At 36.2% G+C, this 12,806-nt stretch overlaps 7 protein-coding genes across 9 annotated transcripts; 4 read left to right on the forward strand and 3 right to left on the reverse strand.

The window, feature by feature from the left end:
* The first annotated feature begins 4 nt into the window (after positions 1-4).
* On the forward strand, positions 5-708 carry LOC17892786. The gene has a single exon (XM_006299160.2). It carries the CDS (start codon positions 92-94, stop codon positions 488-490), a length of 399 nt encoding a protein of 132 aa, XP_006299222.1. The 5' UTR covers positions 5-91; the 3' UTR covers positions 491-708.
* Positions 709-1,671: 963 nt separating this feature from the next.
* On the forward strand, positions 1,672-2,512 carry LOC17891228. The gene has a single exon (XM_006299467.2). The coding sequence runs from the start codon at positions 1,752-1,754 to the stop codon at positions 2,190-2,192; it is 441 nt and encodes a 146-aa protein (XP_006299529.1). The 5' UTR covers positions 1,672-1,751; the 3' UTR covers positions 2,193-2,512.
* An 804-nt stretch (positions 2,513-3,316) lies between these two features.
* On the reverse strand, positions 3,317-5,355 carry LOC111831627 (homeobox-leucine zipper protein ATHB-20). Its single transcript, XM_023786564.1, has 3 exons — positions 4,986-5,355; positions 4,503-4,888; positions 3,317-3,866 (listed from the first exon to the last, which is right to left on the reverse strand). The coding sequence occupies exons 1-3, from the start codon at positions 5,128-5,130 to the stop codon at positions 3,531-3,533; spliced, it is 867 nt and encodes a 288-aa protein (XP_023642332.1). The 5' UTR covers positions 5,131-5,355; the 3' UTR covers positions 3,317-3,530.
* Positions 5,356-5,427: 72 nt separating this feature from the next.
* Positions 5,428-7,063, reverse strand: LOC17891267 (binding partner of ACD11 1). Of its 3 annotated transcripts, none has more exons than XM_023786565.1 (5): positions 6,948-7,063; positions 6,511-6,650; positions 6,347-6,422; positions 6,177-6,275; positions 5,428-6,078 (listed from the first exon to the last, which is right to left on the reverse strand). In XM_023786565.1, exons 2-5 carry the CDS (start codon positions 6,624-6,626, stop codon positions 5,620-5,622), a joined length of 750 nt encoding a protein of 249 aa, XP_023642333.1. In that variant the 5' UTR covers positions 6,627-6,650; positions 6,948-7,063; the 3' UTR covers positions 5,428-5,619. The 3 variants fall into 3 exon arrangements, with proteins under 3 accessions (XP_023642333.1, XP_023642335.1, XP_023642334.1); XM_023786567.1 differs by having other exon boundaries at positions 6,861-6,950; XM_023786566.1 differs by lacking the exon at positions 6,948-7,063 and adding an exon at positions 6,791-6,932.
* Positions 7,064-7,357: 294 nt separating this feature from the next.
* LOC17892435 (pyruvate, phosphate dikinase regulatory protein 2) lies at positions 7,358-9,230 on the forward strand. The gene is made up of 3 exons (XM_006297861.2): positions 7,358-7,827; positions 8,155-8,794; positions 8,942-9,230. The coding sequence occupies exons 1-3, from the start codon at positions 7,447-7,449 to the stop codon at positions 9,049-9,051; spliced, it is 1,131 nt and encodes a 376-aa protein (XP_006297923.1). The 5' UTR covers positions 7,358-7,446; the 3' UTR covers positions 9,052-9,230.
* A 1,079-nt stretch (positions 9,231-10,309) lies between these two features.
* On the forward strand, positions 10,310-11,842 carry LOC17890723 (peroxidase 27). The gene is made up of 4 exons (XM_006299892.2): positions 10,310-10,565; positions 10,720-10,905; positions 11,001-11,160; positions 11,259-11,842. Exons 1-4 carry the CDS (start codon positions 10,353-10,355, stop codon positions 11,663-11,665), a joined length of 966 nt encoding a protein of 321 aa, XP_006299954.2. The 5' UTR covers positions 10,310-10,352; the 3' UTR covers positions 11,666-11,842.
* Positions 11,843-11,946: 104 nt separating this feature from the next.
* Positions 11,947-12,408, reverse strand: LOC17892022 (protein DOWN-REGULATED IN DIF1 11). The gene has a single exon (XM_006299951.1). The coding sequence runs from the start codon at positions 12,406-12,408 to the stop codon at positions 11,947-11,949; it is 462 nt and encodes a 153-aa protein (XP_006300013.1).
* Between the last annotated feature and the right edge of the window lie 398 nt (positions 12,409-12,806).

Here is a 12,806-nt window from a genome sequence, read left to right on the forward strand (position 1 = left end):
ACATCTCTTCTCGCCGCTTTGCCTTTAACAAATTATTTTGAATCTAAACTTTCAAATTGATTTGTTAAGGGGAAGATTTGAGCTCTAAATCATGGCAAAGATCTCCTTCTTGCTTTTCGCTGTGGCCCTTATGGCCTTTCTCCACGCCTACGAAGCTCGCCACGTGGTAAACTTGGGTGAATCATTTGAAAAGGACTTGCATAAAGCCGAGGCCAGGATCAAGGAAGAGTTGAAGGCCAAGAAAATGAACATTCGAGGTTTGACATCTGAGGTGAAAACTTTGAGCAAATCCGAAGTGGTGTTGAATGAACTTGGAGATGCTTACAAAAAGGACAAGAACTTAAAGCCTTACGAGAAGAAACTCAAAAACTTCAGCAAGATTATAAACCTTAAGAAAGCACCAGCACCACCAGCTGCAAAAAAGAAGAAATCTGAATCCATCATCCAAACGATTTTGAAGGACTTTGGATTAAACGGAGGGAGGAATTGACACACACAAAGATCAAATAAATCATATATATTAGGGTGTGATTAAGGGTTTTATGTGTTTTAAAAGGAGGTTTGAACTCGGCCATGGAGTTTAGCTTTTACGAGTGAGAGGAGCGAATAATTCTCCCATATATGGTATATATATTAGTTGCATCATGTTGTATCTAATACAATTGAATGAAATATTAATACTACTTACTATTCATGATATCGTAATATATTCCCATACGATTTTTAATTATAATAGTTTGTTGATACAAAAGTTGACAAAAAAAATAAAAATAACTAACAATAATTTAGAAAATAATGAAAACTAAGATCGCCCATATGAATATAATTCATAGAGTTACAGATCAAAACATGAAATATACAGATCAACACAAATACACAATCATGTACTCCTCGACAAAATCTTCGATAGTCAATTAGTCATAGCCTCATAGGTTAGAAGATATGGGAAATTAATCCGCCCTATTACACATGCCAAATTAACTACTACTCCCTAGTCCCTATATCGAGTAACAACTATATGACCGTTGTTTTTTTTTAAACTAGTGACCGTTTTGTAGAATTTAACTTTTGTAATTTTGTTTCCCTAAAAAATACTATTGTTTTGTATTTCCCATACAGAGTTTTAAACAAAATCCAGCTTTATCACTATAATCAGCGGTCTAACATTATGTAACTTATTAATTAGAGATGTAATAATAAAAAAACTAATAGTATTTTACTTTATATTAGGGAAAAAATAACAAGCTCCTATATTTCTCAATAAATATATATGACCTACACAGTGCTTATAGGCAAACCTTTGAGGCAACTGCATATATAGGACCTTAATCTCATGCATGGTTTATATTTATCTCATGAGTCCTTTGGCCTATTTGGGAAAGTTTTGCTTTGAATTGTTCAGCTTCCCATATATAAATTGATTTAGTTGATTCATCCATGGCTGTTATACCAAAAAGCTCTAAAGATAGAAGAAATCAAGAATCTTTATTTTTTGACTTCCCCTTTTTTTTTGTTATTGCGAATTTTGTGGGTGACCAAAGAAAAATAAGTAACGGAGTCAATACCGTTGACCATCAAAATATGGGATACATTTTACAATACTATTTTTACGCAGAGACAAAACTATAAATGCTCAAGGAAATAAACACACGAACTTACTCCTCTCATCGAAATATTTTCCTTTTAACAAAACTATATAATTTGAAATTATTTCAAATTAAGTTGAGGGAAAATTAATCAATAGAAAAATCATGGGAAAGATCTCCTTTGTGCTTCTCGTTGTCGCCCTTATTGCCTTTCAACATGTCTCAGAGGCTGATCATCAACCGGTAGATATCAACGAAGATCAGTCGGTAAATATCAACAAAGATCAGTCGGTAAATATCAACGAAGACCTAATCGAAAACGATTTGCACAAAGCCAAGGACTTGATCGAGGAGGACTTGAAAGAAAAAGAAACGAACATCAAGAACTTGGAAAACGAGGTGGTTTTGTTGACCAAATCTGAGACGATGCTCACTCAGCTCGAGGATGCTTACAAGAGTGGTAAGACTGGTAAGAGTCTTGAGCGTTTCGGGAAAAAACTCAAGAAGTTCAACAGGAAGATCAAGCAGGCGCCTGAGCAAGTGAGATATGTTTCCATTATCCACTCCATTCTCAAGGACTTGGGATTAAACAAAGGGAAAAATTAAGACAATATCTAATAATCTAACTATTAGGGTTTCTGATGCGTTTCTGAAAGGAGGTTTCCAATATTAATCGACCATGGAGTAACTAATGGCTTTAAAAAGTGAGAGGAGCAAATAACTTGCCCATAGGCCATATATAGTATACATATTTACATATATTTAATTGCATCAATTGAATACTTAAAATCAATTGTAATTTACAATTAAATGGAATGTATTACTACTACTAATACTGTGAAGGTACTTTTATTTTAAGATTTTGTTAAATTTAGTTATGATCACAAATGTATCTTTAAAAAATAGTTACAGAAATATATCAAAGCATTATGAGTAGATATGAATGATATCTATTAAATAACATGTATGTATAATACTATAGTCTTACTTTCTAAAAATTACTAAATTAATTATAAAAGAAAAAGAAAAAAAAGACGAACAAGATTCGTCTCAAAGAGAAAGAACCCAAAAGAAGAGTGAACTCTTTCAAACACTCACTGTTTCCACTTTTGTTTTCTTCTTTTTGGTCTGTTCTTCTTTGTGTTTTGGAACGTCTGCTTTTTAATACTCTTCATTCTTTCCAATCTTCAACGTAATTATTTGAAGAAGGGATACGATAGTGACCATGACACATATTTGGTTGACAAAATTGTTTTTTTTCTTTCTTAAAGTAATGTAGGATAGCTCTGACTGAGTGATTTTAAAAAGTTAGCTCACAACAACAATTCACAACCATCGAATAGATTTGACTCAAACATTTTAAACCAACAAAGAATATATATGTGAAGATCAGGGGATGAGTTTACACTTTGTTTTGGCTTGAACGTGAATATTTGGTTTGTACGTCGACGCATGGGTTTTTTTCTTTCAAATGGTTCCATTAGATTGAGATTTAAATTGCAACTTGCAAAGATAAACTATTTTAAAACTCTATGCATTATAATATAAGTCATGGATCATGTTACGTCAATGACAGAGCTGGAATCCCACTCGAAGTCACATGCATATGAATCTTTCTCACTTTTATATCTTTTTTTTCTTAATTAATTCGTACCAACCCATATAAAATATATATATGCTGAGGAAACCATGATTTTTAATCTCAGTAAAATGTATTTTGCTCATAGAAAGAAAAAAAGATTTTACTTTATTTATTAAATTAATGCAACAACAAATTTTCGCACTATACATGCACCAATGCTCTACAAAGTACAAACCCCAAAGAAAACAAAATGAACAATTTAAATATAAAAAGAGTAGCAATGATTCCAAAGAGTCAAATTCAAAGAGATAGATTGTGAAGATGATGATGATGATTTTACTTAAGAGGTTTAGGATGATGCATCAGTTGAATTGGTGGTGGTGGTGGTTGTGGTTTGGGTCAGACCATGCCCAGTAACCAGCCGAGGAGGTCGTTTCATCAATGCCATTGAACATGTTACAAAGGCTTTCTTCTTGAACTATTTCGTGATTCTGGTCATCATCACGATGTGCAGATGATCGAATCGATGAAGGGAAAAGGTCTTTGATAGTGTTCACATGTGTCGTAGTTGTCTCTCTTGGCAACTCCAGATTTATGTCTGAGCTGTTCTCTGTGCTTCCATTGTTGCTCCATGAGGCTTCTGCTTCTCTCTTTATTATGTTTCCTTCATTACATTCCTTGTTCTTCAAAGCCATCACCTTTGATCATCGCACACAATTCAAGTGTTAAGTTATAGTTTAAACAAGATATAACACCTTCATTTATTATCGTTTTAACTTATTTTGCTAATTGTAAGACTCCAGAACTTACGAAATTTACTTACTTTAGAAATTAAGAAAAAAATCTTCTAACGTACGACTTTAACTTTCCGATAATTAATAAAAATCATTTAAAACACTCAAAAATGATATATAATAAAGTCCAACTATAAAGTATTCTTCTTAGTGCTTCCTACACATGCCATTACTTGATAGTCATATGGGAATGTATTAACATATATATTGATCAAGAATCCTTTATTTAATAAACTAAACACCTACTGTCTTTTGACAAACATCTTATAGTGTTGGATCATGTGCCTAGCAATAATCTATTGCATTCCGTATTTAATGACTCTAATCCTACTTACACCCACAATTATACATATTCACACACACATATAAACCGGATTAATTGTATCAGTCCAAGCCAAAAATCAGAAAACCGTTTGTAGTAGTAAAATTCATTTCTACGTTGGTTATTACTTATATAACTAGTCATGTAACTGAAAAAAAAGAATCAAATTATTAGAACTGTGAAAGTTGAATTAAAGATTTTACGATATAAACACATACCTCAGCAAGGAGTTTCTTGTTGTAGGCAAGTAGAGAATCATTGTCGGATTTAAGAGACTCAAACTGTTTCTTGAGTGAGTCATAATCTCTCTCGAGCTGTCTAGTCTTCCACCTAGCTCTCCTGTTTTGAAACCAAATCGCGATCTGCCTCGGTTGCATCCCTAATGCTTTAGCTAGTTGTATCTTCCTCTCTGGCTCCAGCTTGTTCCCAAGCTCGAAGCTCTTTTCTAATGCCTTAACTTGCTCTAACTGCAGTCTCTTTTTCTTCTCTCCAAGCATAGTATGTGCTCCATCGTCTGATAGATTCTCCTCATCCAAGGTTTGATTATGATCTTCTTGCACGTTCATTAAAGACATAGATCTGTTCATCATGTAGTTTCCTCCTCCTATATCCACCAAGAAGACAACATAATTCAAGAATACTTTAAATCTATCTATATATGCAAAAAGATAGATAGAGAGAGAGAGAGCTATAGTGAGTACCATTGAAAAGGTGAGGAGGACAGGAAGGAAGTTGATCTTGACTAGTGTCTTCATGAAGTTGTTGGAACATAAAACCATGTTGAGGAAACGCCATCTCCAAACTCAATCCTGCGTCTGCGTCTGCGTTTGGATCAAACACATACATGTATATACATATAAAGTATAACTCCAATGATAGATCACTGATTATGCTCCTATATGATGGAATTTGAAGCAAATCTAGTGATGATCAAAGGCTTTGCTTTATACAAATTTGGAAATCAGTGACAAATGAATGTGGAGTTTCTTGTGGATCTCATCAACCTCTCATATAAAAGAAAGAGAGAGAGAGAGAGAAAGAGACGAGGAGGAAAAGATCAAGTTAGAGAGGTTTCTAGGACCCATCCTTTGTATTAATAAAGCTTAGGCATATATTATTATTATTCATATATTTTCAACTTCATGTATAAAATTAATTCAAATATATATTTTATCATATAGTATCTCTATAGTTTCTCATAAACATACACGTAATGACATGTAACGTTACTAATAATATCTTTCTTCATGATGTTTTTATCTCACAAGTCACAAGTCACAACCCTTAAAAGTTATAACCTCACATTTAATTATGTTTTCAAACGAAGACCAAAGGTCAACCGCTTCCTCCTCCACCCATATGGGCCGCAGCTTTTGCAGCCCGGCCCAAAGCATCTGAGAACCATAAAGCCCCATTAGCAAAGTATCGACTGTTCACCACACTAGTCGCTGCAGCCGCAGCCGCTTTACCTGTGATGGTGGCTGCTGCCACAGCAGCAGTTCCTGTGACAAGAACTGCGGATTTTGTGAAATCAGAGAAATGATATTTCTCGTCGGCTGATCTCACGAGTTCCATACTCGACTGAATGTTCTGTGTGAGGCCAAGGTAATGGCTGATCTCTGCCAATTTGGTCGCTACCAAGCTTGAGAATCCCTGAGACTCATCCAACACTTTGGCTTTACCGATGGCGTCTTTGCTTAGAACGTATCCTTTAGCTATCATTGTCTTTACAACTTGTTGAGCCACGGTTATAACTTCTCCAGGCGATGAAGCAAAAGCATCTGAACGAGTCGCCTTTTGACCTCTCAAGAAAACAAAAGAGATTTTGAGAGTCTTCTAATTGACGACTTAGCTTGTAACCAAAGTAATCTAGTAAGTTCTGCTTTTGTTACCGTTACACTATAGTCTTCTTCTTGTGTGAGATGGTTAGGTTCATGTAAATAGACACCATACATTGATATCGAAACGGTTTGATCAACGATCGTAGCTCCCTGAAAACGTTAAAATCAAGACCTACCTGCGAGGATATAATTTGAAAATTGGGAAGGTTTCAGGGACTTACGCTAAGCAACACAGCCATATGGAGAGCATACGCATCTCTGAAGGTAACATAAGCCGTTGACGCATCCCCTTGGTACCTGAAATACATGGAGACACATTAAACAAGAATCCAAGAATGAAAAATATTAAAAAAGTATACTGTAAACATTGTTGTTATTAAATTACCCGGTGATCTGGACAAGCTCGACGATTCCACAATGAGAAAAGAAAGTGTGAACATCTTTCTCAGTGGCTCGAGGAGACAAGTTGGTGACTTCAGCAACGTAACCACAAGGATACATTGTTCTGTTTTCTCTGATTGATACCTAAATCAACACAACCCAGATTCTTAAAAGAAGATTCCTTGAGATTTATACAGCAAGAAACACACATAACTACGATTAGGCGTCATTATCCAAATTATAAAGTGGTATTTATCTGATTGCAGAGAGAACAGAGTGATAACCCTAAATTAATAATTGAATGAAGTAACGGTAACCAAAGAGAGAAAGTGCTTCGATAATCAACCAAAGTACCAAACCAAACAATCGGAAACTTCGAGAAGCCACAGGGCACCACAAAAACTCGATAGTGTGTGTGTGTGTCTCTCTATCTTAGCTTACCCGAATTTTTAACTTAAGGCATCTGTAACTGATGAGAAAAGTCACAACAGATTGAAGAAGAGCAAACGAAAGAGACGGAGAAGAAGAAGAACACAGAATTCGCGTGATTGTGAGAGAAAGAATTTTCACCTTTTTTTCTTTTCTTTTGTTTCTTGTCGGCACGGTATCGATGTTGTGGACGACGAGAGGCTGCTCTTATATTGGTCCCACGAGACACGAGTTCTGTTTTTTTCCTTTTTTAATTATTGGGCTTTTAAAAGGCCTTATATCTGTTTCTAAAGCCCAAATAATAGTTCCGTTAATTCTATTATTATCCCATGTCAAAACGCTGAACAAAAGTGTTGGAACTTGGAACGTTTAAAACAAACAATCAAAGCGGTCACAATGCGTTTGGGCCGCCGTAATTGGATAAATAATTAACGCGGGCGAAAGAAGGTGAAATCGTAACCGTCGCTCATAGAAAAGTAAAGGAAAGAAAAGAGAGCTATCATCTTTGACGATGAGCCTACACGGCGTCTCAGGCCATCCCGAACCTCCTAATCCGACAGATTCGTCGAGCCCTTCGACTCCGAAGATGAAGATTAGTCCCAAATTGAATCGCTGGTCCATGGGCAGAGCTCTTCGATCCGGTGTTAAGCTCGACCGTCCAATTCACCGTATCTATAACACGCATTGCCGTCAGGCATCGGAACCCAAACAGAAGGAGGATGATAAGAAGACGTCAACAATTGACGTGGAGACGACGGCGGGAAAGTCTATCTATTTGATTTCCGACGGGACAGGGTGGACGGCAGAGCACTCCGTTAACGCAGCTTTGGGGCAATTCGAAGATTTCTCGGTGAACCGTGGGTCTTCCGTCAACACTCATCTCTTCTCCTGGGTAAAAACCAATCTTTTTTTTTGTTTTTTACATTATTAACAGGGACTTGTAATTATAGATCATTGGAGCAAAAAATTAGAACTTTGATCCTTGTACCTAAATTGTCAGGTTTTGTGAGTTGAGATGAGTTAGGTTTTGGAACTGTCACGTAGGGGATGAGAATAAGCTAATTCCATGTTGACAGTCTTTCAAATTTTATATTCCATTGAGCTTCTATTGTCTGGAAGTTGCAATTAGTGATCATAGGAGCAAACATGACTTTTAAAAACCGAAATTGTTGGGGTTTGGGAATGGTCATGACTTTGGTTTGGCTTGGCGATTTTTTAGGTTGAGGATGAGGATAAGCTAGCAGAGATTATCAAGCAGGCGGCAAAGGAAGAGGCAATGTGTTTCTACACTTTGGCGAATCCTTCTATGGCGAAATCTGCAAAACAAGCCTGCGATCAATGGGGTGTTCTTTCTGTCGATATTCTTGGACCAATCATCGAAGGGATTGCGTCTCACTTAGGCGTTTCTCCATCAGGTCTTACCCGTGGAGCACCTGGTAGGGTCAAGACTCTCAATGATGCATATTTCAAAAGGATTGAAGCCATTGAGTTTACCATTAAGCAAGATGATGGGACTTTGCCCGAAAACTTAAGCAAGGCTGATATAGTTCTAGTTGGGGTTTCTCGCACAGGGAAGACGCCATTGTCGACTTACATAGCTCAGAAAGGGTACAAAGTTGCAAATGTACCGTTTGTGATGGGCGTGGAACCACCCAGGACACTCTTTGAGGTTGAACCAAGAAAGGTTTTCGCTTTGAAGATTCAGCTCGTTGTACTGCAAGCAATTAGGAGAACAAGGGTAAAAACTTTAGGCGTAGATACAGAGGCAGAGAACAATTATTCAGGGATCGATCTTGTTCGGAAAGAACTGGATTTCGCGTCAAGGATTTATGCGGAAAACCCTGGATGGGCTGTGATAGGTAAACAACACTTAAACACCGTTCTCATTTGCTACTCAAATACTGTTTTTATTTTTCTTTTTTTCTTTCAATGTTAGCAACAAAATGGTTTTCAAGTAGGCAGTATTTCTCTAGTAATTTTTCTTGCGGTTGTGGACGTGGTTGCAGATGTGACTAATAAGGCGATTGAAGAAACCGCGGCTGTGATTATGAGGCTCTACCATGACGACGGTAGAGACAGTAGTACTTCAGTACCGCGTATCTCTAAACGCTACTAAGCCCAGCCCCCTCCCTTGACCGTAGATCATGAAACAGTTTGGTAGCATTTCTTAAAAAGTAGAAATTTGTATAAAGTGTAATAATTGTCTGTAATAAATCAATATCAAATAAAACCGAAGGGAGGAATGATATGTTTTAGTCAAATAAAACCGTCTCCTGACGGGACTCGAACTAGAAAGGAGCTGCACCTTCCTCCTAAAGGGGTTGTACATGCCACTCACTAGACAGACCCTCTCCTCTTGGATAAGATTTAATACAAACCTGTGATTTGTCTTATTATAGTATATGGTAATAGAACAATAGTCTATATATATAACAAAAGAATAACTATCATCATCAGCAAAAAGATGAAACGTTGCAATGTGGATGTGTTGGCAAGTTGATAAGCGTTTCTGGATTCCATCGTGAAAGACAATTTTATTTTATTTTAATTTAGAGGATGCTGACAGATGGATGATGGCGGTAGTTTTAAAAGGTTAAACGTTGCGGTCAAATGATTGGTCTAATTGGAAGAACATGCACGAAACATTACAGGGGAACTTATATAATGCATGGATGCCTCATGCATGTGGTGGATCAAATAATTGTTTTTCGATTACGTCCAAAGATTAAACATTCATTCATATATATATTTGCGTATGAAGATATTATTAATCTACTTAATAAGATACAAACTCAAATTTAATTAAGTTCTTCCATCGGTTAGCAAAGCAATTTCCCCGAACTATAAGGCAATTAAGTAATATCAATGCAATGTTTTTAAGTTTTGGCTTCATCCAATCCATAGGTGTCTTTCTCTTGTTAGAGGAACTGTAGTTGTCTTAGTGACGTAAAGACACGAAATTTTGCAATTTTTAAAACCCAAATTGTATTTTATTTTTACTTAAAAAGAATTTTAGGCAGCCATTTGTTTTTTCTGGTAGCAATATATATACACCATATACATAAGAAGAAGAAAAATACACGTAGATATTATATACACAAACATACATATATTCTATACACAAATATAGTACGACTTTTGTCAATTTGCCTTCTTTTTATTCATACAAACAATGATTGCTACTAAGAACAACAAAATTACAACAAGCATTCCACCGCAGACCAATGATGGTCAACTACATTTTTATGTTAATTAATTTCAATGTTCTAACCACAAACACTTATAATATTGCAATTTTCGTTTAAACTACTTACGTAATTGAGTTATAAATAACTTCGATCTTCATCAACAATTCATCATCAATTTAGCAAAGAACTAAAGTCCAAAGCTACAAGCTAAAGAGACAATTAAAAAAAAATGGCCGCTTCTAAGCAACTAATTGTCTCTTGCTTGTTCTTAGTGCTGTTGTTTGCTCAAGCCACTTCGCAAGGCTTGAGAGTAGGTTTCTACAGCAAAACATGCCCACAAGTCGAGGGTATTGTGAAAAAGGTCGTGTTCGATGCAATGAAGAAAGCCCCTACACTTGGTGCTCCTTTGCTTAGGATGTTCTTCCACGACTGCTTCGTTCGAGTAAGTTTTATGTAAAGCGTGAAGTGACTCATGACTTTTATATTTTTTCATCACGTCACGTTTGCTTAACAATGTGAGATTCCTAGAAAAATGATTAATTTGTTGTATCATCTATCGTCGATCTAATGTGTGGATCTTTATAATTAATTAACAGGGATGTGACGGATCAGTTTTGTTAGACAAATCGAACAACCAAGCCGAGAAGAGTGCGATTCCTAACCTAAGCCTTCGAGGGTTTGGCATCATAGACGATTCCAAGGCGGCTCTAGAAAAAGTGTGCCCGGGTATTGTTTCTTGCTCTGATGTCTTGGCACTTGTCGCCAGAGACGCAATGGTTGCAGTAAGTAATCTTCACATAAATACAAAATTATTTCTACATGTATACACGTACAAAAAAGAGCTCTCTAAATTTACTATGAATATGTAAATTTGTAGCTTGAAGGACCATCGTGGGAAGTTGAAACGGGAAGAAGAGACGGTAGGGTTTCCAATATCAACGAGGTCAACTTGCCATCACCTTTCGATAACATCACCAAGCTTATCACGGATTTCCGCTCAAAGGGCCTCAACGAGAAGGATCTAGTCATTCTTTCTGGTACGTAAAAGTGTTAGTCTAAAAAGTGAATAATGAGAAATCTTGTTTTGGTAGTGATATTGATATATGGAAAATACACATGTTTTTTTTTTCTATAGGTGGACACACTATTGGAATGGGACATTGTCCTCTATTGACAAACCGGCTTTACAACTTCACCGGAAGAGGAGACAGTGACCCGAGTTTGGACTCGGAGTACGCCGCTCACCTCAGGAAGAAGTGCAAGCCGACCGATACCACGACGGCTCTAGAGATGGATCCAGGAAGTTTCAAGACTTTTGACGTGAGCTACTTCACGCTAGTGGCTAAGAGAAGAGGACTTTTCCAATCGGATGCTGCTCTATTGGACAACTCCAAGACAAGGGGTTATGTCTTGCAGCTGGCAAGAACCCATGGGTCGATGTTCTTTCATGACTTTGGTGTCTCTATGGTGAAAATGGGTCGGGCCGGAGTTCTTACGGGTCAGTCTGGGGAGATCCGTAAGATGTGTCGGGTTCCTAATTAATTAAAGAGATATAAAAATATATCTCCATGAGTTTGATTATTATTGTGTGCTTCTATTGCTTTGTTTCTTCTTCTTTTGGGTCAGTAAATGTGATTGTTTCCTTGGGAATAAGCTGTATTTAGAATTCTTAAAAGTCTTGAAATTCAAATTATTAATATAAGGCTCAAGTTATAATAACGCTTAATATCATTTGAATAGATATGTGATTTTATTGATATACAATATAGTTAAATGGATACAATATTTTAATTTAAAGCATTTATGATATCCAGAAAAATGGTTTATTCAATACCTCCAACTTCAGCGTAACATCTGTTCCAAACTTGGCGAATCCGGGGACGAGCAACAGATGCATATCGTTTGAACTGATAAGTCCTAAACATTACATCCCTAATAGCCGTGTGACATTCTTCGCCAAATATAATCATTTTCATGCAACAAAACCTGGAAGCTGGTTTATCTTGAAGAATCTCAGACATAACTTGATCGTTACATCTCTCTCCTCCCATCATCTCGCCGCAAACGAGGGCGTGCTCTATGTAATCTCTTGGCAGTGTACGAGGTAATACTTCTTTATTGTATTCATCCGAAGTCGGCGATCTTGCAAACGCCGAATCTATATCAACATCGGGATCTATCAACGGTTTCTCGTCATCATCTTCAAGTTTTGAAGCCAAACTTGGATAAGCAAACAATACCACCGTGATTACAAGATATGCCATGAAAACACAATTAGTCTTCATTTTTTTTCTTTCTTTAATCTCTCTTTTTTTTTTTTTTAAAGTTTGTTTTTGTTTTCTACCTTTTTACTACTTCCAAGTTACAACAATCCGAATGTTATATACACTGAGTTATCAACTTATCAGTTATATTTTAATTAATAAAATTACGTTTTGTTGTTTAATAATCTTTATTTCTAATTTAAAATTGACGTTTTTTTTTTCTGTCGTTGATTGTATATAAATTTTTATGACAGACACTTCAGTTTATCAAAACTTTCAATAAATTGTAGTACAAAACATTTATTTTTTAAAATTAAAATAAATAAATTGGGGTTTGAAATCATCTTTAAAAAACTGCGATTTTTTTTGTAAAATATATTTTCATTTGGATATGAGGTCTCCAAAAAAAAAAATGCAAA

The sequence above is a fragment of the Capsella rubella genome, unplaced genomic scaffold (genome assembly GCF_000375325.1).
Source record: "Capsella rubella cultivar Monte Gargano unplaced genomic scaffold, Caprub1_0 scaffold_3, whole genome shotgun sequence".
Taxonomy (NCBI): domain Eukaryota; kingdom Viridiplantae; phylum Streptophyta; class Magnoliopsida; order Brassicales; family Brassicaceae; genus Capsella; species Capsella rubella.